The 26,760-nt window shown below is 47.2% G+C and overlaps 1 protein-coding gene across 1 annotated transcript in view; it reads right to left on the bottom strand.

Annotated features, from left to right (window-relative positions):
• Positions 1–26,760, bottom strand: part of LOC146180615 (phospholipid-transporting ATPase ABCA3-like) — a 131,579-nt gene that overhangs the window by 25,087 nt on the left and 79,732 nt on the right. Inside the window, exons 16-21 of the mRNA XM_084577788.1 lie at positions 15,878–16,154; positions 13,432–13,602; positions 9,868–10,064; positions 8,034–8,330; positions 6,406–6,531; positions 1,897–2,154 (exon numbers count right to left, since the gene is read on the bottom strand). Coding sequence (XP_084433914.1) covers positions 1,897–2,154; positions 6,406–6,531; positions 8,034–8,330; positions 9,868–10,064; positions 13,432–13,602; positions 15,878–16,154 — 1,326 coding nt within the window. The remainder of the gene's footprint in view (positions 1–1,896; positions 2,155–6,405; positions 6,532–8,033; positions 8,331–9,867; positions 10,065–13,431; positions 13,603–15,877; positions 16,155–26,760) is intronic.

Genomic DNA, 26,760 nt, shown 5'->3' with positions numbered 1-26,760 from the left:
ACAGCAGATAAGAGGTGTATAGTAATGTAACCTGCGAGTCGGGAGCTTGCTCAGACGGCTGAACCCTCGCATTGACGTCATGGAGCATCGTCACGCGACCCGAGTTGCGGGTAGTAGTAAGTGGTTTCATATTAAGGGAAGTAAAAAGATTTTTGCCAGCCCCGGTATCTGCTATCGCAATTACTGAAGAACTTGAAAATGGATGGCAGGACAGGAAGAGGAAATCAGAGGTGTGCGACAGGGAGAAATAACGGTGTATGTTAAAAATGAAACGATGTATTACGGTTCGCAGCAAGGTTTGTTTCAAGCTTGCACGCAGTTGCCTTCGCGCACTGAAACACTTGACACTGCGGCCAAGTCTCCACGATGAGCGCGTCGCGTCCGCAACTTTCGAATGGCTGCTTGCTCGCAGTGAAGTCAACAAGCATGATCGCACGACAGATGTTTATTACGTGAGTAGCGCGGTCACGTGATATGACTGAGGATTCTAACCCCGACGCCAACGCTTCCAACAGTGGTCTGGCGGCCGAAGGTGACGTGCCCGCACTGGTGACGTTACGCGGCTACTCTGCCAAAGTCGACGGTTACAGCGGGTAAAGTCTGCTAAGCGCCGCATTGTATGACTTCCGGTGCAAAACGCAAATACGCTTAGAGTGCGCAGGGTGCGATACTGCTAACCAGTACTTCCAGTGATATAGTCAAGAGATAACAAAATATTTCCTCTGCAATGAATGTAGGCCGCTGCAGCAGATGAAAAAAAAATGCGTGCAGTTTAGAACCTTGCACACTAATTTATCCGCCATCGGCCTTACTTTATTTAAGAATATGAATGAATTATACCATGTAAAATATTCTAAAATATCATTGTGGAAGTTGTGATGGTTAAGAGTTATATATTCACTGGGTTAACGGAAGACTGGCGTTTTAAATTTCATGTCACTGATGTTTATCTCTGCTCACACAGCCCTCCACCAGGCGAACGGAGGAAGACTACGATATTCACTGCAAATCGCGAGTGGTTTGCACTTGGAACTTGGGAAAACGACAAAGTTTACTGCATAGCGCGAAAGTGCGTTACAGTCTTATAAGAGGCGCGATCGGCTTCGGCGACAGCATATTGCTGTCGTGTCTGGGCACGACGATGAAGACGACTATGCTGCACAGAACGAGAGGTTAAGGTAAGAACTGCATACTCTACTAACCTTGAGGTTCGTGCATGGAAAGAGTAGAGCTGCTCTAAAATGACAGAGCGACAATTTATAATAGTGTGGTTAGAGCTATAGAGCGGAAGGGGGCTTCATGTGCACAGTCTTTAATGTACCCCAAAATAGTCGAAGGGAGTCAACTCCAGGGACTTGGCGGGCGAAGTCTAAGTCCAAGCCCTCAATTAGTTTTTCTGTAAATGTCCCTAACGCAATACCACTGGTAAGCAGGGGAGACGGGCAGGAGCTATGCGCCAGAGCTCCGTGTTACTGGAACCACATGACGGATCCGTGCCAATGGAATGTAGCAGATAGGCCACACAGTGAAGTTAATACTTACTTAGGATATGTTAAGTTTCCGCAGTCAGTATTCAGTAAAACATAGGTCACAAATGATTTGCTGAAAAGCTCACAAGAAACGTTGAAACACTACCGCACTTGACAATTTGAACGCCGCATGTACTGACGATTAGTTCTGTTTTGTTGGCATTGTGCATTGGGGGCAGACATATCGCTACCTGCTCCATAAGGCTACTTAAGCTGCTGAATTAATTCGACGCGTAAAGGGGTTTAGGCTTCATATTTCTTGTCGCTAGTTATTTGAAACACCATCACATCATGCGCGTGCACTTAAGATCAGGTTTTGCTCTTCTGGCTAGCAGCGCAGACTGAGAAACCACTCAGATGCTCTTACCGTCACAACAGCGTGATATCCGCTCGTCGACAGAGAAATATGGATCTTGGCACGCCTCTTCCAGCACCTCATTTCCGGTGAGGCAGATGGCGTTCCACCTTGACAGCAGGATCACCTTGATAACGCCCCGAACGAGAGAGTAAGTTGGGAACCAGCGGCACACGAAGCCCCAAAGCAACAGCCCGGGTGATGTCGTTTCCGATGGGTCCTCTTGCATAAGCACCTGCAGGATCTCCACACCAAGTGATCCCACCATGCCTGTGGGAAATAAAAAAAGACGACCGCAACTAAAATGGCTGCCACTTTCTATACGTGGGCGACATCCCGCAGTGTGAATCGACGTTCCTCAACGATGCAGTCAAGTCAGCGTATATTAACACAGGCCTTAAGACTATTAAGAGGCCCATGAAAAGGTGTTTAAAATTAGAAAACGCATAAGAGCAATAGGTATCCCATCCATCTTCTCCGCAAACCAACATTTTTAACCTAGCTTCAATAGCAGGTAACCTATGGGCGATCGAAAATGATGCATCCTCTCCGCCCTCACCTCAGCTCCGTGTGTCCGCCCAGCAAGCCCCATTGATGTCACAAGGGAGGTTTGCGCGCGGGGATGTGTCGCCCAAATCAGTTGCGAGCGGCCGCCAGGAGCACTTTTTAAAAATTATTTTGTAAATCATAGGCTTCACGAAATGCTTCTAAATTTCACTCGAATACTCATTAAGACCACCTCTATGGACTTCTTTCATTATTAGAGAGACTTAGTATGCCGTGATCCGCGATCCGCCACCGTGACTCTACCGTGCGTGGGTGGGGCGCACAAGTTGATTAGTCCGGACACTGCAGGTATGACATCACAGACATCCAGTATGTAGCGCCATCTATCGGCGACAAGGGTATGGCATGCGCAAGCAAATCTTCACTTATCCATATTGGACTACCTTACAGCACATCGACAGAAACATTGGCAACGGATCCAAAACACGTTCCAACACCAAAAGGCTAGGAAGAGATCACCGGCAACGCCAGGTAATTGATGTACCACACCAGCACATTGGTCTCCGCATTTATACCGATGCCGCCTTATACCATGACGATGACACCGGCATCACATTTGCGACCACCGCCTATCCCCAGGAGGGTTCACAACTGCACACCACTAGCCACAGTGGTCACAAGTACTGGGCCGCAATTGAACTCGAATTAACGGCCATCGACGAGGTCCTTCAACACTGCCCCAAGGAAACAGATCGTATCATCCACATCTACGTCGACAGTCAAGAGGCTATAAAAACTCTGAAAGCCGGTTCTTATAAGACCTCATTGCGACACCGCATCAAACAGCACTGCCGCTACCTGCAAGAGACCTCACAAGTCTCGGTACGGATTCAACGGACACCTGGACATCACGCACAAGGGACCGGGAGCAGGACTGCCCACGAGGCCGCTGGCGCGCAGCTAGAGGAAGACCACCGGCATAGCCTTGATATGGGCCCGTCCAACTTGGACCACCCTTACTGTTCTCCAGTCTCCCTTATAATACCGGACACTGTCATCTCACGGCTTAAACACGAGCGGAGGGATTTATTGCGGGACTCCTCCGATTCCTTCTGGAATTTCTCGCCCTGCCCAAGTTCTCATTCACAAGGCGTGAGTCGATGCAGCGTGCACACCAGACATCCTGAGTCGATGGCGCCGAACCAGGATTGGCTGCTCCAACTGCCCTGCTAACTCCGTTGACCTGCAGCACTTGATTTGGACCTGTCCTGGCACAGTGAGCCTCCGCGTCCGCTACACATCTGCTCACCACATTCAGACTTACGAAGACTGGACAGCCCCCAATACCGACGCTAAGCGCAAACTTAGCTATACTTCACGTCGGCGTCTGGCTCCCTTAACCTCACCTACCCACCCCTATCCCCTCAGGCTTCAGGTCATCCTTATGAATAAAGATTTATGAATGAATGAATGAATGAATGAATGAATGAATGAATGAATGAATGAATGAATGAACGAACGAACGAACGAACGAACGAACGAACGAACGAACGAACGAACGAACGTGGGGTTGTAGATCACGGTAGCGAATCGCGGATCACGGTGAACTAAAACTCTGTTACCGCAAGTGGGATCTCAGGGGACTTTTAAGTAGACAGAACGTAACAATTCCTCAAAATAGATTATTCGAATTATTGTGAAATTAATATTTATATGCGATAAACACAATGCTATTTGTTCAGGTACTAAAGATGGCTATTACTGATAAACATGATATCTATGCATGCATTCGCGAACGATTGCTTTATTGATGATGAGGAATAGATAATAGCTTTGCAATTACAGGAAGGAAAGTCTCAGGAATAATTGGAAAGGGCGGACGACAGCGAGATTCACTAAACCAGCATGATGCCATGATACTCATGTTCCTCTAATTCACTGTCTCTTTCCCGTCCTCTTGAGGCATTTCTTCTACTACAGCTTACCTATTTTGTTTGAAAGCGGCGGCCAACTGTTACAGGCCAAGACGCAATTTGTGCTGTAAACCTTTAAAGAAACCATTCTTCTTGCACAAGCATACACGCATCACGCTGAAAACTGTTACGCGCACTTGTCCCTGAAGTCTGAAGCTAGTTTGCAAACTGACGCAAAACCATGTCTTATCCGCTGTTCCTGATCGCTTGTGTTTTTTGTTTTCGTCTGTGAGCCAGGGATAAATGCAATTAACTATGTTATACATAGTGAGTCACTAGCAATAAAATTGGTTTAATGATCGTAACTGTTCATTCATTTTATTTGTGTTAGTGCTATACGGTCTTCCTGTTATTGGTCCTGGTATAACCTTCTACTGCGTGCCACCCTTTTGAAATATATAAGCTTATTGTCGAAACTTCTTTTTGCTAAATAGTTACATGGTGAATGCATTTCGTTACAGAAACCCGCCAAATCTACCTGGGCTCTTTGATGTATTTGACATGAGCGCGGCTACTATCAAACCCGTAACAGTTCCGAAGAGTAGTAGAGGGGTTCTCAGCCATGGACGTGTCGGGACTCCTTGTGGATCCGTGGTAGAGGTGGGGGACTGACTGGGGGGGAGTGGGGGGCGACCGTGTGCGGACTGCTGCAGCAGTTTCGGCAGAAGGTGGCTGAATTCAGGTTGAGTCAAGGCCATAAACGTGGCCTCTAAAAAAACGCGCCCTTAATAAGCCAGTATGCCACGGCCCGCAAAAGCCGTGGGGAAGAGGTGACGCGTCGGCGCCGGTATGAATTCCGTCATAAGAAATTCGGCTCCTCCGCCGCTCGCTCATAGGAAATCCGAGACCCTTTACATTGCAGCTTTATCCAGCAGTGTAGCCAGAGCTCGAGTTTCACACATGCCGGCATCAACAAACGCCATAGACGCTCTCTCCTTCATTTTCTCGCGCGTTCTGTTTCTTCACTCCAATCGAGCTTGTTTTGCTTTGAGAATACAAGGCATGCTTGAACCTCTGCGCTTCTAACCCTGCAAAACTGTGTCTAGCCGGGTTTGAGCTAGTGAGCGAGCGACTTTTTTTCTTTTGGGACTCCGAAAATCGCTTCTTGGGCCCTTTGCGGAAGCGAAGCAATTTTCGGCGGGAAGTGGGGGAGGAGGAGGGAGTGGGTGTCTGGAGATCCACAGGGAGACGTAAATTGAGTATGACTCGCATAACATCAAACGAAGAGGCGTCCGTGGGCTGTGCGATGTCAGCGCACGTTAAAGATCCTCAGGTGGTTGAAATTACTCTGTAGAACTCCACTACGGCTCCTCTTTCTCTCTTTCCACTTTTACTCCCACATTCTTGCCTTCTCTTACGGCGCGGTCAGGTGTCCACAGAAACATGTGTGACAGATAGTGCGTCTTTCCCTTCCTGTGAACCAAGTATTAATATTATTAACATCAATGGCCTCACTTGTAGAAGTGGCATGAAACGCATCAGTAACTGCCAGTCGCGTGGAACAACCCTCCTATCAGAGGAAAACTGGTCTGGGTATCTGGCATACTTCCTACACATCCTTCTTACATGCCCCACCTTTCCTCATCCCATCACGGAACTTAGCAGAGTCCTACTGGGAGTCTCTCATGAAGAGCACCTCAAGTCAAGACCAACGGAAGATCATTTCCAGTGCTATGAGGAGGATTTCTCTTCAAGGATTTTCTTTTGCCTGATGAGGGTGTCTCCCATGTAGTAAGGGAGCACCCAAGTGCCATGCAGGGGGCTGCGTCCCAATATTTGTTCCAAATGGGAATAAAACGTTTCTACCACCACCTCCTATCAGAGAGAAAAAATCTTTCTTATTCTATATTTCTCGTGCGCGAATTTTGTGAAAACGGAAAAGTTGATTCGGACCACACGAAATGGCTTAGCTGTGGAACGTCAAAGCCTCTTTATTAATGAATAACAGGGGCCTTTCTTGACGTTCCAAACACAACGCGTTAAGAGAATGTTGGCATGCAGATTACCGCGTCTTAGGACATCGTACTTTGCGATGACTCACCAGCGAGGAACAGACCCAAAGCCAAGAAGGAGAAAGCCCAGGTGGGACTGCGGAAGAGTCCCGAGAACAAATACACCAGCGGCATACTCGAAAAAGCGTTGGCCACGAACAGAGCCAGGATGGCAACTGCGTTAGATCGAAGCATTTAGCTAACCTTCTAAAGTTACCGTCTGCTTCGCTTTCGCAGTCGTTTGAGTAACTGAAAACCCACGTCACGTTAGCGCTACAATTATTTACTAAACTTAATGATGGTTTGAGAATAATACAAAACAGCAAACACAGCATGAAAATCTAGATCTATAAAATCTAGACAGCGTAGGCTACCAGCAGAAGCCTCGCAAAATCTCCCTTCAGACCGCTAATACAAAATCTGCACAGTACTTCATTATATAGAAATCATGGTTGTTTTTTTTTATAAATGGTTATTCCCCCATTTATGGCGATTTCCACTGGTCGCTACGGAGCACGTTTTCTTGCTCCGGAACGACGATTTCGATTTCCACTGGTCGACCAAGATAGGTTGCGCGTATTCCGCTGGTCGTTTGGGGCAGCTCGGGACGCTCCAGCTCGATCCGCCGACTGAAGTCGGATCTCGCCGGAAGTCCTAGTCGCTGACGCGGTCACTTCCGGATGCTTCCGGATGCTTCCGGATGCTTCTGGATTCTTTTGGCTGTTTTTGACCGTTTCAGCGACATCGCAGAGGATGCTGGGTGACACCGTTTTTTGCGCGAATATGTCGAAGTGCGTCTATCGAAAAACGTCTGCAGCGTTAAAAAAATGAGAAAGCAAGTTGTTGAGGGCCGCACTCCTGGCTATTTATCAAGCGCAAACATTTTGGCGCTGGGACGCGGCTACAACTTTCGAAACCGGCTCAGCTTTACTTCCGCCGCGCGCTCTACACGTTCCGCTGGTCGACCAAGGCTGATTCGCTCTGTAGCGCTTTAGGTCGGCTTGGGCGCCCAGCTCCGATCGACCAGTGGAAATCGCCATCAGTATCGCAGTCGGCCAAAGCCATGTTTCTGCTGTATGTTGTAACCAGCGAAAAAAAAAAAGGTTTGTGACGTCTGTGCTACAGACACCCGATTTAAAAAGAATCGCTAAGAAGAAGGCGGAACGATGAGTCTTTTGACGTAAATAAATTATAGTGGTTGTTTAATCGAGAATTCGTTCTCTTCTTGATTTTCAGACTGATGCTCGGTCTCTGCGGGCCATATACCGGACCATCCGGTGTGTTTGTTTTAAAAGGAAGCCTTGCTTGCGTCATGAGTGACGTGAACCAGAAGTGTGGCAGCGGCAACAAAAGTAAAACGTGATTTCTAAAACAAAACTGTGGCGCAACCCTTCTTTGTGTATCGTTCAAGGTGGTGTCATATACCATTCGGCTTCGCATTTAGCATGCATCTGCTGGTCAAGTTAGAGGATATAGTTTAAGATAGGGATTCTAACCGATGACATACGAATATGCGCCTGCCTCTCAGTGTTAAAACGCCAAGTGACACGATGCCAAACAGCGGTCTCGAGCGTCATAATCTCTTTAGGCGCAGACTCAGCTCTGCCAGGGATGCGTCCCGGAAACTGAGGTATGCATGGCGAAGATGCCACCCACGTAGTTGAAGGCTTATACGTACGGTGGTAGCCGTACGTGATTTTCATGTGCCCGAGGAAGATTATGAACATAAGCAGGAAGCTGTTCCACAAAGCCATGAGCACGTCGAAGACGAAGTGTCCCAGCCAGTACACGAAGCCCGACATGCCAGTCATGAGCTGCAGGTGTTTCAGCCCGCTGCTCCACTCCACCATGGGGACGAACACGTGGCTCGCAGCGTACGAGCTCATCGCCAGGGACACGAAAAACGAGTACAGTACGCGCATGATCAGGTTGCGCGTCGTGAACTGCTCGATCTCGTGGCCAAGGCGGTTGTGCCCTGCAAGGCAGGACCACCAAAATCGTAGGCGGTAAGGGGTGAGCAGTACAATAGCGCAGCCGATGCGTTGCATTCTCAGCGTTTCTGTTTTCGGTTTCTCTGCAGTCAGGGTTAGTGCGCAAGAGAGCGCGCTTGGGTGTGCAGCGAAGTGGGACCCCAGCAGCCTCTTGAATACATATTCGGCCTGCCACGCCACGATAAATTGTGACGCGCGTATTTGCTAGAATACTGCTTTCTGCAGGAAATAATTGAGAATGAACTGACTGACTTAGTAATTAATTAGTTAATTTTCGGGCTCGTTCAAAGTTTCCAGACATTACTAACAAATAATTTTGAAAGGTTATCAGCACATATATGAGGGGAAAAACTGAAGTCCTCGAATATGCGCAGCCAGAAACCTTGCAATGCTTTTTGGACAAAGCAGACTCTTGCGCAGCGTCCTATCTAGACACGCTGCCCCACTTTTTTTTTTTTCAATTCATACTGCAAGCCTTTTTCAGGCTCGTACAGGAGTGGCTCAAGTCAATCGTACATAGCAATAGTACAAACAAATAGGAACACAATGGAACTGAAAATCCCCGACAGTCAAATAACATCATTTTCATCGGCGAAAATACGTTCAACTTTTTGGAAAAAGACATCAGGGTTAGTAGTATTCACTATTTCACTTGTTAGCGCATTTAACATTCGATTGCCTTAGGAAAGAACGAGTATTTAAACATTATTGAAGACTAGCTGATACAATCGTGTCCTCTCGTTTTTACAGTTATACTAAGCTTTGATGACTTCTCGCGCGGCCGATTAAACTATTTAACAGATTGACTGAGGTGATTTATATGACTTACTGACTGATTTTACGGACTTGATCAACTGACTTAAAGAGTAACAGACATGATCGAGTGTCTTGATTCACTAATTAATTGGGCCGACTGATTTATTGGACCGAGTCACATGACTGAACTGACATGTTCGACTTATTTAAAAACAAGACCGACTAGACTGACTGGACTGTTTAGTAGACAGACATGATCGACTAACCGACTAGACCGACGTGGTCGACTGACTTAATTACTTGATTGACATGACTTACTTAACTGAGTGGGGACCTGATGGGAATACGTTTTGACGTAATTGTCCATCGTCACACAGTATTTGTTCTGTCTCCGCGTCGTTTTTTGTTGTTGCTGCGCTGTGCCTTCTGTGTGACTTGAGGACAGACTTGGGTTAGTGAATGACTAGGCTGAATGATTTGACTTGATTTGGGCGATTGTCTAGTCGAACTGTCTGCATTGACGGGACTAATCAATCAGTCGAATCATTCTGGGATTGACTGACCAAGGGGCGACCGACCGACCGATAATACTGCAAGCCGAACAGAAACAAATTTTCTGGTCTGCGTGATCAAGTTTGCTTCCGGACTATATGTGAAAAACGCCCATAGCTAAAGTAAGTTATCAGTATTAGCTAAAAATACTTGCTAGAAGCAATAATTTCTTTGAATTTGGGTTCATAATGATCTGGAGTACTTTCGACTCACCGGGTTCCAATATGAGCTTTCCATAAAGCCTTTCAAACTCTGTCTTATGTGCGTGCTCTTTGTCGACGAAAGGCGAGTTGACCAAAGTGATGTCGGATCCCTTCTCGCCAGTGAGGTTCCTCAGTAGCGCCGTGTGGAGCATGTTCAAGGACAGCAGGGCGCTGTACGGACACTGGCCGTTGAACCAGGCGTACGCTCTGCGCATTATAGGGTACACATGTTGTTCCTGGATTCATGAAACATGGGTGAAAATATTATGGGCATTATGGCTTTGTAACAATTCCTTATTTGGGATGAGTTCGACTTACAATTTTAGGCACCACACTGAAATACTGCGAGCACAGCTTCTAAAGCCTCATCTTAACAAATTTGTATTGGTAACAACAGGAAGCAGCTCGTTTGAAGTACTAGCAGAGGTGTACTAGAGCGAAAAGAATTATCGCAGGTTTTGTTGCCGGAGTGTCGTTGCAGCATTAACTTCTAACATTGTTTCAACGTGGCTACGGACCTCTTTGAGGCAAGCTAACGCCTGGTAACACAAGATATATCATTAGAAGCTCTTTGTTTAGATGACACGAGTCTTTCTGCGAGAGTTAAATAAGGTCTTCTAAAGACATTGCTTACATTGCTTGCGATGATGCTTGGAGACTGTAGCAATATGTCTTCATACTGAGGAACGTGTTTTTGTGCTATATTGCAAGAGTGTATTAGGTTATGCGGTGGTTGGGAAGTCATCAAAGAGCGTAAAGAGGCATACACAAAAGCAGCGGAACATTGATACAATTTGGAGGGGGGGGGGGGGGCATAAACACAAAAAACACGCAGTACATTGATGGAAATCGCCACTAATATCAGAAGCCTCAAAAGCTACCTGGTCGAGATGCAAAGCGATCGAGCTTTTGAGAGCTTCATCGTTCACGTGTGCCATAAACAGCTGTCATTATTGCATGACTATATAAAAAAAATGCTGAAGGGTAATCAACACTGATGATAAAATATAGTGAATGTCAGAATTAACTGTAAAAAGATGCGTGGCGTAAGCACACCCAAATGGGTAACTTCAGAACAATTAATGGTAGAGGGAGGGTAACCAAGCAAAGCAAAAATTAAACAATACAATAAAATAAGATTAATTGAAAGGACAATGAAAACACGGCCACTTTGAGCGCATAGCAAACAGAAATCAAGAAACACTGCGTCCATAAAATATGGGGGGGTGTCTGTCGTGTGTGCGACGAGGTTCAGTGTCATTTGATGAAGCATTTGAATAAGCCTGCATAAGGACAGTACGAGATTCTGCTTCAGTGGCATCACTTCTCGAAATGTTGTTCTTACCGATGGGAGGACAACGGTAACTGCAACTACAACGTGTTGCCAGATTTGGCGCCATGTCAGCAATTTCATTGCATTACGATTTCTAAGGAATTTCGACACAACAGCAGCAGCACTTTGAATTAGCTAGCAGTCATTTTTTCGCTAGACAGGAAATGAAAGTGGGGTGGAACGGGGCCAGTAGTGATGTACTCAGTATCACAGTTTGAATGGAATATTCTGCAGAAAACAAGAGCACTTTTTTTTTATTCGAGGCTGCAAATTTCTGATCTTTAGATACGCACTTTTTGGAACCTGTGTAACCTGTGTTGTATGGGATTTGGCCAATATTGCAGGGAATGCGATACAAAGGCAAGATAACGATGGTCGCTAAATGTAATAGACCGGATTCCAAGCGATGAAAAGCATAGCAGGAGGCGGCAGATAGGTAGGCAGATGAGATTAAAAAGAGGGCAGAGATAACGCGGCCGCAGGATCTGGGCTCACTGGAGGGATACGAGAAGGATCTTCATTGTGCTGTGGGCCTAGTAAAGATGACTATAATGAAGCCATGCATCTTTTTGAGACACATTTGTTCTTCATGTGTAATACGGTTAATTGCATTTTGCAATTACATCCGAAGAAGTAAACGAAATTTTGTGTCAGTTAACTTTACGTACGCGTCTCACTGAGCGCTAAAAACTTGGTAAAATTTCTACATTAAAACTTCCTTCCTCATGAGCATCAAATTAGTCCCATAACGTGAGGAGTGATTTGACAAAACTATACGCAAGAAACCCCAATAAAGAAGTGTGTCAGGCTATAACGCATATAGATTCGATAATTGCGCAGAGAAAGTATTACTATGTGAAAGAATATGTATACCCTTGGGCGATTTAAGGACAGATTGAGAGATGATGCTAGGGAATAAGGCCGCCGCTACGGTAAGGTAGCGGTGATTTAAAGCATTAGAAGAGTCCCTTTTCCTGCTTTAACTGTTGCACCTGATGATTGTGACAATGGTGATGATATTTATGGACGAGGCCGTCACTGGCGCACAAAGCCTTCTTCAGACCAACTGTAGTCGCATTCGTTTTACATTGCGCCTGATCTTGTTGATGCTAACGGTGATTCATCATTACCATCTTCATCACCAGCTGGACTATATCCACTGCCTCTCCCATACACTGCGAACTTCTTAACCTCATCCGCCCACATAACTTTCTGCCGGCCCCTGCTAAGTTTACCTTCCATTGGAATCAAGTTTGTTATCCTTAGTGACCATCGGTTATCTTCCCTTCACGCTACATGCCCCGTCCATGCCCATTTCTTCATTTCCACTAGAATGTCATTACTCGATCATAGTAGATTACAGTTCTTACCACCTCTACACTACATGCCCAGTCCATGCCCATTTCTTCATTTCCACTAGAATATGTCATTATTCGATCATAGTAGATTACAGTTCTTACCACCTCTACACTACATGCCTCGTCCATGCCCATTTCTTCTTCATTTCCATTAGAATGTCATTACTCGATCATAGTAGATTACAGTTCTTACCACCTCTACACTACATGCCTCGTCCATGCCCATTTCTTCTTCATTTCCATTAGAATGTCATTACTCGATCACAGTAGATTACAGTTCTTACCACCTCTACACTACATGCCTCGTCCATGCCCATTTCTTCTTCATTTCCATTAGAATGTCATTACTCGATCATAGTAGATTACAGTTCTTACCACCTCTACACTACATGCCTCGTCCATGCCCATTTCTTCTTCATTTCCATTAGAATGTCATTACTCGATCACAGTAGATTACAGTTCTTACCACCTCTACACTACATGCCTCGTCCATGCCCATTTCTTCTTCATTTCCATTAGAATGTCATTACTCGATCATAGTAGATCACAGTTCTTACCACCTCTACACTACATGCCTCGTCCATGCCCATTTCTTCTTCATTTCCATTAGAATGTCATTACTCGATCATAGTAGATTACAGTTCTTACCACCTCTACACTACATGCCTCGTCCATGCCCATTTCTTCTTCATTTCCATTAGAATGTCATTACTCGATCACAGTAGATTACAGTTCTTACCACCTCTACAACCAAAGCCGAGATTGCCTTTATTACCTCCTCGGCACATAAATGCAGTATTCTGTTAACACTACCCTGGTTGATGGGACTAATGACGGTAGGGTAATGTACACTGTCAAGAAACCTCACGCTGTGGCATTGTACCTCCGATCTCCGAAGACGCTCATGCCGTACTGATACTCGAAGACGTAGGCGCGGATGTTCTGCTGGGCCCAGAAGAGCAGCTCGCGCTCCACGAATGTGCTCGATGGTGAAAAGGTCCGCACTGAGCGCTCAGACATCACCTGGAGCAGCACGCTATCGGCGAACTTTTTGCTGCAGAGATCATATGCCCTGTTTTATACACAGACGACGCTCATCTTCCCCGTTCTTCACATCATTGAATGCAGAGAAAAATGTTTTCCGGTTAAATGCATTGGTTTATATATGCATAGTAAGCAACGCAAATGAAAAAATTTCAAGAAAAGAGGATCAGTCTGGATGAGAGGTACAGATAGGCAATTTAAATGTTCTACGCTCACAAAGAGGCGTAACATATTTGTGGTGACATCCCTACAGAAAAAAATTGTATGAGGTAATAACCTCACATTTTCTCACACAATCGATCGCACTCAATTTACTTAAGAAATCATATAGAAGTCGCATATAATTGCATAGTGTCTCATAGCTTCTTGTACATTATCATAAATTATGTACGATATTTTATGATAATGATTAGAACCGTACGAGAGTCTATGCGATTAGATAAGATTTTATAAGGTTATTGCCACGTAGAATTTTTGGTGTTTCAGTAGGGATGAGTGACTACTTTGTTGAGTATTTCTAAGGCGCGAAAGCAAGAACAGTGTTCTCAAACATGAACTGAAATTTCACTGATGAAGTATGAAAAAGGCTCAAAACACAGCACTGCTGACATTGTTTTTGTATACATACACAATACTCTCATTAAAGCAAGCGGTCTCACCATCGGCGCTGTAGTCAGCGCGCACGGAAACATATGTTCCGCGTTCACCAAGCATGCGATTACTTTTTAAAGGTTGTACAAGATGACACTGAAAGCCGGCTATGAAAGAATCATTAAGTTCATGAAAGCTTAGTTTAAGCAAACCTCGCTGTGAACGCTTTCGTGGTGACAAATAGAGATGGCGGTGAAAAACTGGCACGTTATCATTAGAAGTAAGATAGCGAAAGATACTGCGAAGTTTTCATTGTTCACAAATGCATATCGAGCCGTGATGGCTGGGCATTTCAAAGTCGCAAGTCGCCCTCACGTAGCAGCCACGATGCAATCTGATTATTATAGAATTCGTTTTATAACGCATAAGGCGTTTTGTTTCGCAGGTGATGGTTCAACATCGTCCTACCACAGTAACCGATTTTATTTCATAGAGCGGATGCATTTGTATAGCGTCAAGATGGTAGGGAGGCGACTGGAACGCTGTGTGGCATTATGTCAGACAATAATTCATATTTGTGGATGTATGTACCGGCACAAATTAAGTTTGTCAGATGTGTGAAGAAGAGGAATAACCAGATGTGCGATGCAGAAGAAGTGAGCGCTGCCGGCTCTGCGCGCCACTCGTGCCAAGAAGCGGGCGGAGCGCAAACAGCGCGCCGCTGGGCCCTTTCAATGCCATACGAAGGACACGCAGACCAAGCTAAGGAAGGCATTGATGTTAATAAAGCTGTAAAACCAACATAAATAGAAAAATTAAAAATATATAAAAGGAATACAAAGTGAAATAAACTGGAAAATAAAAAACGTTAAGTAAATAAGCAAAAATTACAAAAGCGGCTTTCGCATTCTCCCAACGATGTCTCTGCAGTGACTTCTATTTTGCTATACGTAGCTCGCGTGATTCACGCTTTTCATTTGAGTTGAGCTACGCATAGCAGCTAAATATGTGTCACTCACATCAAATTTGGACAGTGAGAGGTAAACAATATACGTGATCAAACTATGTGCTTAGGTGATATTTATTTTGTTATCCATTATATGGTTTCAATCTTAGGTATGAGAAAGCAGCACAAAAGACGTTTCTCAGGTTTGTGTTATTCTTGATGGTGGCTATCTAAAAGCTCTAAATGAGGCCGGTGAATTCCTTATCACAGTTACCTTTATGCGATCTTCTACTGTAAAAAGCTTTTTTTATACACCTTCCTTATACACCAAACCTGCCGCTCCTTTGAACATGGCTTTCTTGATTCGCGACTTAAATTCAGAGGGCTGAGAGAAGGCTTACTTATCAAATGCCCTAAACAAGGTCCAAACCTGGAGCCAGTCGTGATATTTTTTATTTACTTAAATTTATGAAAATAAATAAAAAGATGCAAAGCACTCGACGCTGCTCGTCCTCATAACTGCACCCTCGCTCTCTTCCCCACCTCAATCACATGACCACCGTCGGTCCAGTCTCAAGAGTACCTAGAACGGTTCCCATGTGTCTTATAGTTGAGGTTCCCCTTCCGACGACGCACTTGCGCTTGAGCCGTTGCGGCTGCATAAAGCTGGCTCTCGGTCCACTCATTGGTTTACTAATAAATTCTGCACGTTAAACTTCCTGCTGTGTTTACATACGGCACCACCAACCTCGCGTTATCCGCCTCGATGAATCCGTAAGATACGTCGAAGAATTCCTTCGGGGTGTACGTGAAGCTCGAGTCTGGAATCGTGCCGCTGGGCAGGAAGTACCTTTCGCAAAGTACCAGCAGGACCATGGACGCCACAGGGATGCCCACGGACAGCGGCTTGGTCCACCACACTCGGATCCAGATGAACATGCGCTTGCGCAGTAGCGCCAGCAGCACGGAAAACACGTCAGCGCTCGCCGACCGAGCCGTGCACAGTTGCTTCACGGCTTCCAGCTCTGTGAGATAAGCAACCCCAATTCAGGAAACGTTTAGTGCTGAGAATTATACTCTAGGAATCGACGCCGTGTGGGGTAGCTATAGTGAGCTATAGCTATGTAGCAGTATTGTATATAACTTAACCGAGGCCTTCAGCGTGTTCTACACCGCTTACCTATCATGACAACAAACGAAGTCAACTTTTTCAGGCGTGCTTTAGTGGTTGGTCCGCATTCAGATCTCAAGGCTTATTTGAGCCGCAGCTAGTGGTACACAATCACCCATAATGATAGTAAGTGGTAGTTATAGTGACAGTAGAAGAGGAAAGTATACAACAGTTGCATCTTGTCTGTACTCCTATGGGGCTGAAACGTGGAGGCTAACCAAGAGAGTTCTACTTAAGTTGAGGACAACCCAGAGGGCTATGGAACGAAAAATGGTAGGGGTAACATTAAGAGATAGAAAGCGTGCAGAGTGGGTCAGAGAAATAACTCAAGTTACCGACATTCTAGTGCAAATTAAGAAGAAGAAATGGACATGGGCAGGACATGTAGTGCGAAGAGAGGATAACCGATGGTCGCTGAGGGTAACAAACTGGATTCCAAGCGAAGGAAAGCATAGCAGGGGGCGGCAGAAAGTTAGGTGGGCGGATGAGATTAAGTCGCAGGGGTCAAGTGGATGCAGCTAGCACACAACCGGTTTAAGTGGAGAAATATGGGAGAGGCCTTCGCCCTGCAGTGGGTGTAATCAGGCTGATTATGATGATGATGATGATAGTGACAGTGATGATGATTATGACAGATGACTACGATGTCATCACCTGCCGGCGTCGTAGCCGGATGTGACGTCATCATGACGTACCCGCCCATGTGTAATAACAGGAACTGACGTCATGATTATCTGACATCCGGTCATGCCGTCAATCACGTATATACAAAGCTGACTGGCATCCGATCCAGGCATCCGTGCTGCGTTTTTGATTTGGGGCTTCCTCGAACTCCGCACCAAACAGCATGCAGAAGATGCACTAAAGCCGGAATAAGTAGCGTTTCAAATTGGTTTAGAGGAATGAAAACGCGCAGTGTCTATCACAATTCTCCGCGGATTGATTGATTGATTTGAACTGCGTCTCAAGGAGAGGTTGGTTGGTTTGTGGGGTTTAACGTCCCAAAGCGACTCAGGCTATGAGAGACGCCGTAGTGGAGGGAGGAAGGCGGGAGTGAAAAAAAGCAAGAAAGAGGTGCCGTTGTGGATCGCTTCGGACCACCGCGCAATAGAGGCTTTCGCTTCATTGCACTTAGTGGTCTAAAGTGCGCCTGGAATTTTTTCATCTGATATATTCGAAGATTTTGTTTATGGAACAAGAGAACCTTCAACAACCGGTACATTTATATTGCGCAGGAATACTGGCGGCGGCCATGAGTGCATGCGCTAAGCTTCTCTGAAGACTCCAGTTGTATCCGCGGCGGCAATAAATTTGTTCGGCCAAACAGGAACCATAACTGCGCCTGGTGTACCGTGCTTCCTGGCTCTAGGATCTGATATGTGCGCCTCCTTCGTAATACATCAGAGAGGCTTCATAAGCATTTGCCATAAGTGAACTTGGCAGATGCAAAACTTTATGGGGCAAGGTAGTAAAGCATCATCTGCCTTGACGTGCAACTTATGATCGAAAGTGTTTCAGGGTATTTTGTCAAAACATCTATAGTCGGATACATCTGAAGACTGCTGTAACTGACATACATACGAAATTCCTCTGCGACAGAAAGAAATCCGTTGTTTGGACATTTCTGGTTACCCATGTGACGTCATCATGGCGTATCCATGACGTCATCACGACGTAGCTGACCATCAGCAAAGTAAATGCGCAAGAATTCCGATGCATCTGGCTTGTTTAGTAACGCGAAATATTAGAACTGATTCTGTTTATTGTTCATTAGAGTAATACATACGCCGAGTACTACTGCCCGTAGTTAGAAACTATTTTAAGTCGTAACCTACTATAGAAGTGTTATGGTTATGGATTTGAAGGATGCCGAGCCTTAATCACGGTATACTGGTACGCTGTGATGCACAGAAAAAACGTTACTAAAGCGCATAGAAGAAACCTGCTTCGAAGTTCCTAACTGCTGTTTGCATGATCTTTGAAAGCATGAAACAAAGATGACCTTTAATATTGAAGTAGAACATGGAACGGGGTATTGCAGTACTTTCATATATCGATTATTGAATAGTATATAAAAAATTGGTGGTGGCTTAGCTTGGTTAAGCCTGGATATCAGAAGCGAAAAGCGTTGTCGGTGTCACTCGTTCTGCTGGCTGCTTAAACTGGTGGTACGCACGGCTAATAACCTCTTTTGAGACTCTCGCCGTCGCCGTTTCGCTATGCGCTCCTCTCTTTCCTCGGGGGTCTCCGTCACTCGTTTCTCCCGGAGCCTTTCATTCCGCTCTTCCTTTCTGCGCAACGTCTGTTCTACGCCCTCGCGAAGTTCGGCCTCCCTCTGTCGCCGTTTAGCAAGGCGAGCCTCCTGCTCTTCCGGCGTTTCAGTAGCTCATTCCTGCGTTTCGCGTTCTTCTCAGCCAATTTCAAAGCAGCCACTTCGACATCGTTTTCTATGTGTACTGCCTGCGTTTCCTTTCAAAGCGCTCCTATATATACGCGCAGTAGTGGCGAGGCGGCAGCGGCGGCTCCGACAGCCCGCGCCTCTCCTGTGACGTCACTCGGTTCTACGCATGCGCGGAGGCATGGCTCCGGCGAAGGTGAACCGGCGCTGTTTCCCAGAGCCAGCGCTGTCAACTGGTGATCAATGCAATACAGTCGACCCGTCCTTGCGCGCGACTACTGACCGATAGGCGCCGTTAAGAAAAGCACCAATTGTAGTAAAGTTCACTTCGATGAATCGAATGTTCTGCCTAACGTGAATTCAATAAACATGGTTAGAGATGCTATACTGCTGCATAAAATTTTAACCAGGTGCTATTTTTTCTTATAAACAATGATTCGTTATATTTGGTCTCGACTATACTTATGTTGCCTTAACGTTCATCGGCGTCAGACTGAAATAAATTTTTTCCAGTACTATCGCGAACTGCCGTATTAGCCCGCTTTATTCTATCAGTCGCAGTGTGTGTAAGCGGCGCATACCTGTCATCGACTCGCTTTTTACTTCACCAATCCTGGCAGGACAATTAAGCGCTGAGTACGCACACATTTCGGTGGTATTGTACAGCGTATTCATGCGTTGTCGCTTACCAGTTGAACCTCTTCTGAGTATATATTGTTTGCATATTCCGTGAATTCCAGAGCAAAATATTGTCACGTAGTGGTGACGAGGTCGACGACACAAATGAAGGGGGCGATGATTGCACTAAAGAAACTCTTTATTTGGGCTGACTTGCGCCCGCAAAAGAACTAAGCAACTCGGCGGCGGCGGCGATAGAAACAAACGTGCTCGTCGATCGTCGAACAAAGAGTGCCCGTCACACTCGGCAACGCTCAATTTAAAGGCTGCACAGAACAATCTAGATAACGTCGCAAACAGCTACCAGCACGGGCTGGAACGTTGTGAAAAGACACCCAAGTGGCCGGAACCTTCGAGACAGATCTCGGTGCATCTTGCGCTACAACAAAACTGATAAAGGTATGACTCGCGACATCGTGCATTAACAAACAAAGATTACGGAACTGATACGCGGTCCAGAATCAGAGTGATAAGCCTGTATACCGGCGGCTGTTAAAAAAAACAACAAATACTGTTTTGAAGGTTTCGCGGCATTACTCCCCCCTTAAAAAAACATCGCCTCGATGTTACAGAACAAACACTGCAAAGTTTAAACCCCACAGATTCTTTAACGCGCGTAATATGGCTTCAGTCGCACAACATGTACAATTTCTGGGCGTGCTCGTCGCCGTTGTGATGCTGACGTTCCGTCGGGAATGACTTCATAGTCCAGTGGTCCGACGCGGCGAAGGATTTTGTATGGCCCAAAGTATCGACGCAACAACTTTTCACTTAATCCGCGACGGCGAATTGGTGTCCAAACCCACACTTGGTCTCCTGGATTGTACTCTGCGTGGCGTCGTCGTAAATTGTATCGTCGGCTGTCGATGCGCTGTTGGTCTGCAGCCGTGCGAGTCGTCGGGCTTCCTCTGCACGCTGCAGGTAGGCGGCGACGTCAAGGTTGTCCTCGTTGGTTACGTGCGGCAGCATTGCGTCGAGCGTCGTCGTGGGCTCCCTGCCGTACACAAGCTTAAACGGGGTCGCTCTGGTCGTCTCCTGGACTGCCGTGTTATACGCGAAGATCACGTACGGCAAGATGGTGTCCCAGGTCTTGTGTTTGGTGTCGACGTACATAGCGATCATGTCCGCGATCGTTTTGTTCAGGCGCTCCATGAGGCCATTGGTCTGGGGATGGTACGCAGTTGTTCGTCGATGGCTTGTGTGACTGTATTCCAAGATGGCTTGCGTCAACTCTGCCGTAAACGCCGTTCCCCTGTCCGTGATGAGCACTTCTGGGGCGCCGTGTCGCAAGAGAATTTGTTCGACAAAAAATTTGGCGACTTCTGCCGCGGTACCATTTGGTAGTGCTCTTGCTTCGGCGTAACGGGTAAGGTAGTCAGTGGCCACGATGATCCACTTGTTACCCATACACGAAGATGGAAAGGGGCCTAGGAGATCCATCCCAATTTGTTGAAAGGGCAGGATTGGGGGCGGAATCGGGTTTAGTAGTCCTGCTGGTCTGATCGGCGGCGTCTTTCGTCGTTGGCACTCACGACACGTCTTCACGTATTGGGAAACTTCGGCAGGCAGTCGCGGCCAGTAATACTTCTCCTGGATTCGACGCAACGTGCGCGCAAATCCGAGGTGGCCTGCTGTGGGCTCATCGTGCAACGCCTGCAGAATTTCTTGCCGAAGGGTTTTAGGCACTACGAGAAGCTGCGAGGTCTTGTTGGGTGCAAAGTTCTTCACGAGGAGGCCATTGCTTAACGTGAAGGATGATAAATGTCGCCTGAACACACCAGGAGGGGAAGCGGTCTTTCCTTCCAAGTTTTCGGCAAGCGCTTTCAGCTCAGGGTCTGATCGCTGTTGTTCTGCGAAACTGCTGGCGCTTACCGGTCCCAAAAAGGCGTCATCGTCATCGTCCTTCGGGGGAGAATCGCCGGGAGCTCGGGATAAGCAGTCTGCGTCGGAATGCTTCCTGCCCGACTTATAGACTACAGTCATGTCAAATTCTTGAAGTCGTAGGCTCCATCTAGCAAGGCGGCCGGAAGGATCTTTCAAATTAGCCAGCCAGCAGAGCGCGTGATGGTCGCTTACCACCTTGAATGGTCGGCCGTATAGGTATGGACGAAACTTAGAAGTAGCCCATATGATCGCAAGACACTCCTTCTCGGTCGTCGAGTAATTGACTTCGGCTTTTGTGAGAGACCTGCTAGCGTAGGCGATTACTTTTTCCTGTCCGGCAGTCTTCTGGACGAGAATGGCTCCTAGGCCTACACTGCTCGCGTCGGTGTGAATTTCGGTCTCGGCGTTTTCATCAAAGTGGCCAAGTACAGGAGGGCATTGCAGCCGGCGCTTAAGCTCGTCGAAGGCTTCTCCTTGCGGCGCTTCCCATTTAAAAGGTACGTCAGCCTTTGTAAGCTGCGTCAATGGTTCGGCGATCCGCGAAAAGTTTCTGACAAATCGTCGATAATAAGCGCACAGCCCAAGAAATCGGCGCACAGCTTTCTTGTCGGCAGGCGGTGGGAATAGTGCGATTGCAGCTGTTTTCTCCGGGTCTGGGCGAATACCGTCCTTGCTAACGATGTGACCTAGGAATCGGAGTTCTTCGTAGGCGAAGTGACACTTCTCTGCTTTCAGCGTTAGCCCCGATGACTTGATGGCTACCAGCACTGTCTGTAGTCGTTTTAGGTGGTCTTCAAAGTTTGACGAGAAGACAACAACGTCGTCCAAATATACCAAACAAATTTCCCACTTCAAGCCTGCCAGGACTGTGTTCATTACTCGTTGAAACGTGGCTGGTGCAGAGCAGAGGCCAAATGGCATCACCTCAAATTCATAAAGGCCGTCCGCAGTGATGAATGCGGTCTTCTCGCGATCTCTTTCGTCGACCTCAATTTGCCAATATCCGCTCTTCAGGTCCATCGATGAGAAGTTGTCACCCGTTAATAAATAGGGGGTATTATTAACGATGCGCCCTTACCGGTGCGCACACTCCCAGACACCCTTAGAGTGAGTGGGGGTAGCTGTTCCGGTCGCGAAGGAGATGCCCTCGACTTGCGTGGCAAGCTCAGCCGGAATCCAACTACCTAGTAGTGACAGAAGGGGGTGGCCGTTTGGTGCCCAGCTGTCGCCGGTTCAAACCAGAGAAAGGATTGGAGTCAGAAATAACAAACAAAACACAATTTATGCACAGCAAGAGACGATACAAAGGAACACACAAGATCACTTCAAATACAACAGACGAGAGGTTCACAGAATACCAACGCTAAGCATGCAACTACAGAATGATTCAATAACACAGGCTTTACAACAGATCAAACACGAGAGAGTTACATAAACAAACACCAAATTGTTCACCGGGCACTGTTGTAGTCCGACGCCTCAAGAGTCACGATGTGGCCGCCATACGAGACGAGCGCCGCTCCCTTGAAAGTCCGTGGGCTTGCCAGCAGTGGGTGATCCCCGGGAGTCCAGCCGAAGCACAGGCGAACACGTCGCAAAACACTGACGAACTGACTGACTGACTGACTCATCAAGCGGCGCGGTCTCTTTAAATAGGGCGCGCCGCGTCTGTTTGTTAGCACGCGTCAAAGCTAGCGCGCACACACACATAGCTTCACTGGTTATAGCTCCCTCTTCTCCTCCCGTCGAGCCGCGCGTCGTCATTGGCCAGGTCCCATAGAACATGCTGGAAATTTCTGGCTGATTCCAGTCCGATGAACCACCGTCCTCCCCGGGCAATGGGAAAGAGGGTGACGGCAACGCGTACAAAGCTACGCGCTCTCCCGCGCGGGGAAGGGGGCTTTTCTCTCCATGCCTTCCACGCGACGCCGTGCGGGCCTCGCGCCGTACCGGCTTGATGAAAATGGGCGCCGATTTCGTGACACTGCCCCTCCCTTAAAGAATATAGTCCCACAATATTCACAACAACCACGAACATCGCGCGCACATGCATGCGCTCACAAATATTTGGAACAAATGACCATATCACACACATTGCACCAATTTCACAAACTGTAATAACCCATTACAAAATTTACACATCAATGCCATGAAATTCACAAACATAGCAACACACTGTCGTCAGATACACATAAGAATCAACAACACACCGCTTTTCAAATGCGAAGCGCACAAAGCTAAATTTCCGAGCGTAATTCTAACCCGCGATCCGTGACACGCCTCTGTCCGCCAGGGATTCTGCCTTCGCTCTAGTCTCTCGCATTTGAGACGCTTCTATGTTCTCCGATCGGGCTACTGAAAATTCCCTGAGGTAGGACTTCTCTTGCAAATCACACAACCAATGTGTGCCGATAATTGCCCCTACAACCAGTAGCGCCGACGGATACACGGGAACCTGTGCCAATGCGCACAGACCAACAAAAAGAATCACTGTAATAGTGTTCTTTCCTGGGCACCGGTATTCCTTCCGCTGAAGGTGAAATATCCCAAGTAACGCCCCCATAAGTAGGACAAACACTTCGGCTACCTGCATCAACGACGGCCTAGGCATTCCTGACTTAATTTTCTGAGCCGTCCCTTTCTTTTCGGTTTCCTCCCGAGAGGCTTCCTTTTGTTTATTCATGTCTCGAGTCTTTTCTTCCGGCTTCTCATGGCCTTGCTTTCCTTGCCTTGCCTTCTTCTTTTTAGATTCCTTGCAGCGCACAGGCGCGGGACTTTGTTCAGAATCCTCGGGAAATTTTGCGCCCTTGATATTTCCCAACACCAAATCGTAGATAGGGCGTTCCACGCACAGGGCTGTCAGTTTTCCAGAATAGTATTGCGTCTGCACTTCCAATTTTGCTTCAGGTAGCAGCTGAATTGAGCCGTCAATTAGCCTCACAGGGCATTTCTCACCAGTCAGATCATTCTCCTGAATCAAACTGCGTCTAACGATTACGGCACTGCTACCTGTATCTCGTAGCACAGAAACTGATTTTCCTTTTATCTTTCCCCTCGAAACCGGCATCCGATTCACCGCAGATCCAGGTTGTGCATGTACTACGGCGTTCACCACCCGGATTTTCTTGTCCTTCTTCCGATTAACCACCTTCTCTGCTTCCTCCTCCTCTAGGTCGTGCACCACGCGGACTTTCCTGCCGTTCTTAAGCTCAACAAAGCCATCGGCATCTTCTTCCTCCAGGCGACATTCTGACTCTGACGGAGTCCTCGCACATGCCGCCTGCGGAGCTGCCTTGTCAGCGCCGGGACACGACATCGCTTTGTGGCCCTTCTGTTCGCATTTCCAACACGAGGATGGATTGTTGGTTACGAGTTTAAGGCAGTTAGGTGCGATGTGGCCTAGTTGTCCGCAGAGATAGCACCTCGGGGGTGACTTTACAATAGGTTGTGTCTGTCGGAATTCGGGCTTTCGAGGGGTTTCCAAATTTACAATTTTGCTCAAATTTTCGCCTCCCTGGGCTTCCAAATATTGGTCTGCGAGCTCCATCATTTCATCCAATGTATGTGCCTTTCTTTCTTTTAAATAAAGCGACAAACCAAGGTGACAGCTACCCAGAAATTGTTCCTTAATTAGGAGTTCGCGAAGTGCGCCATACTCAAGTTTAATTTTTGAGAGTTCAGTCCAGCGGTCGAAATAATGACTCAGTCGCGCAACATACTGTGTTGCCGTTTCACCGTCCATAGGTTTTCCAGTCCTGAACTTCTCACGAAACCCATCCGTCGTAAATCTAAACCTTTTAAGTAATGCAGCTTTCACTTTGTTATAGCTGCCTGCATCCTCAGGAGGAAGTCTTCCAAACACACTTAATGCTTCGCCGCTAAGGCAAGTGCTCAAGATGGTAGCACATTCATTGTCTGTCCAATTTGCATTTATGGCGATCCTTTCGAAACGCAAGAGGAACGCGTCGAGATCGTCTCTTCTCTCGTCGTACTTCGGGATCAATTTACTTGCGTCTATCCGCAAGCTGCTATGTCCTTCACTGGCGCTATGCACTTCAGCTAAACCGTTGCTGTTCCCTGAGTTTTGGAGCTGAAGTTTCATAGTAAGTAATTCCTTTTCTCGCTGAAATTCCTCTTCACGCTCCTTTCGAGCCTTCTCTCTTTCTTCCTCGGCTTCCTTTCGAGCCCTCTCTCGTTCCTCCTCGGCTTCCTTCCGAGCCTTCTCTCGTTCTTTTTCTGCTCTCTCTCTTTCTTCCTCGGCTTCCTTTCGAGCTCTCTCTCGTTCCTTCTCTTCTCTCTCTCTTTCTTCTTTTTCTCTCTGGCTAACCCATTTGCGCAGTTCGGCACCGGACAACCCCAGCTGGGTGCCAGCCTCAATCAACTCTTTCAGATTCATCTCTGAAGCGCGAACTGTTTGGGTGTAGCCTAAACACTGCTTAGCGAACTTCGCCTAAACGCTTCCGCACGGCACTACCTCTCGCTATCGCTCTGCTGCTACACAGTTTACGACCTCTTCGTAAACTCTTCTAACTCGTTCTCCGTCCTCTGAGCTTGAATGCACCAAACATCCTGTCGCGGACGCCAGAATAATTGACACCCGTTAATAAATAGGGGGTATTATTAACGATGCGCCCTTAACGGTGCGCACACTCCCAGACACCCTTAGAGTGAGTGGGGGTAGCTGTTCCGGTCGCGAAGGAGATGCCCTCGACTTGCGTGGCAAGCTCAGCCGGAATCCAACTACCTAGTAGTGACAGAAGGGGGTGGCCGTTTGGTGCCCAGCTGTCGCCGGTTCAAACCAGAGAAAGGATCGGAGTCAGAAGTAACAAACAAAACACAATTTATGCACAGCAAGAGACGATACAAAGGAACACGCAAGATCACTTCAAATACAACAGACGAGAGGTTCACAGAACACCAACGCTAAGCATGCAACTACAGAATGATTCAATAACACAGGCTTTACAACAGATCAAACACGAGAGAGTTACATAAACAAACACCAAATTGTTCACCGGGCACTGTTGCAGTCCGACGCCCCAAGAGTCACGATGTGGCCGCCATACGAGACGAGCGCCGCTCCCTTGAAAGTCCGTGGGCTTGCCAGCAGTGGGTGATCCCCGGGAGTCCAGCCGAAGCACAGGCGAACACGTCGCAAAACACTGACGAACTGACTGACTGACTGACTCATCAAGCGGCACGGTCTCTTTAAATAGGGCGCGCCGCGTCTGTTTGTTAGCACGCGTCAAAGCTAGCGCGCATACACACATAGCTTCGCTGGTTATAGCTCCCTCTTCTCCTCCCGTCGAGCCGCGCGTCGCCATTGGCCAGGTCGCATAGAACATGCCGGAAATTTCTGGCTGATTCCAGTCCGATGAACCACCGTCCTCCCCGGGCAATGGGAAAGAGGGTGACGGCAACGCGTACAAAGCTACGCGCTCTTCCGCGCGGGGAAGGGGGCTTTTCTCTCCATGCCTTCCACGCGACGCCGTGCGGGCCT

This window comes from Amblyomma maculatum, chromosome 8 (assembly GCF_055883805.1).
Source record: "Amblyomma maculatum isolate TAMU_Amacu chromosome 8, ASM5588380v1, whole genome shotgun sequence".
In the NCBI taxonomy this organism is placed as follows: Eukaryota; Metazoa; Arthropoda; class Arachnida; order Ixodida; family Ixodidae; genus Amblyomma; species Amblyomma maculatum.
The sequence above is the reverse complement of the archived record's forward strand: the minus strand, read 5'-3'. Positions and strand labels throughout refer to the sequence as shown.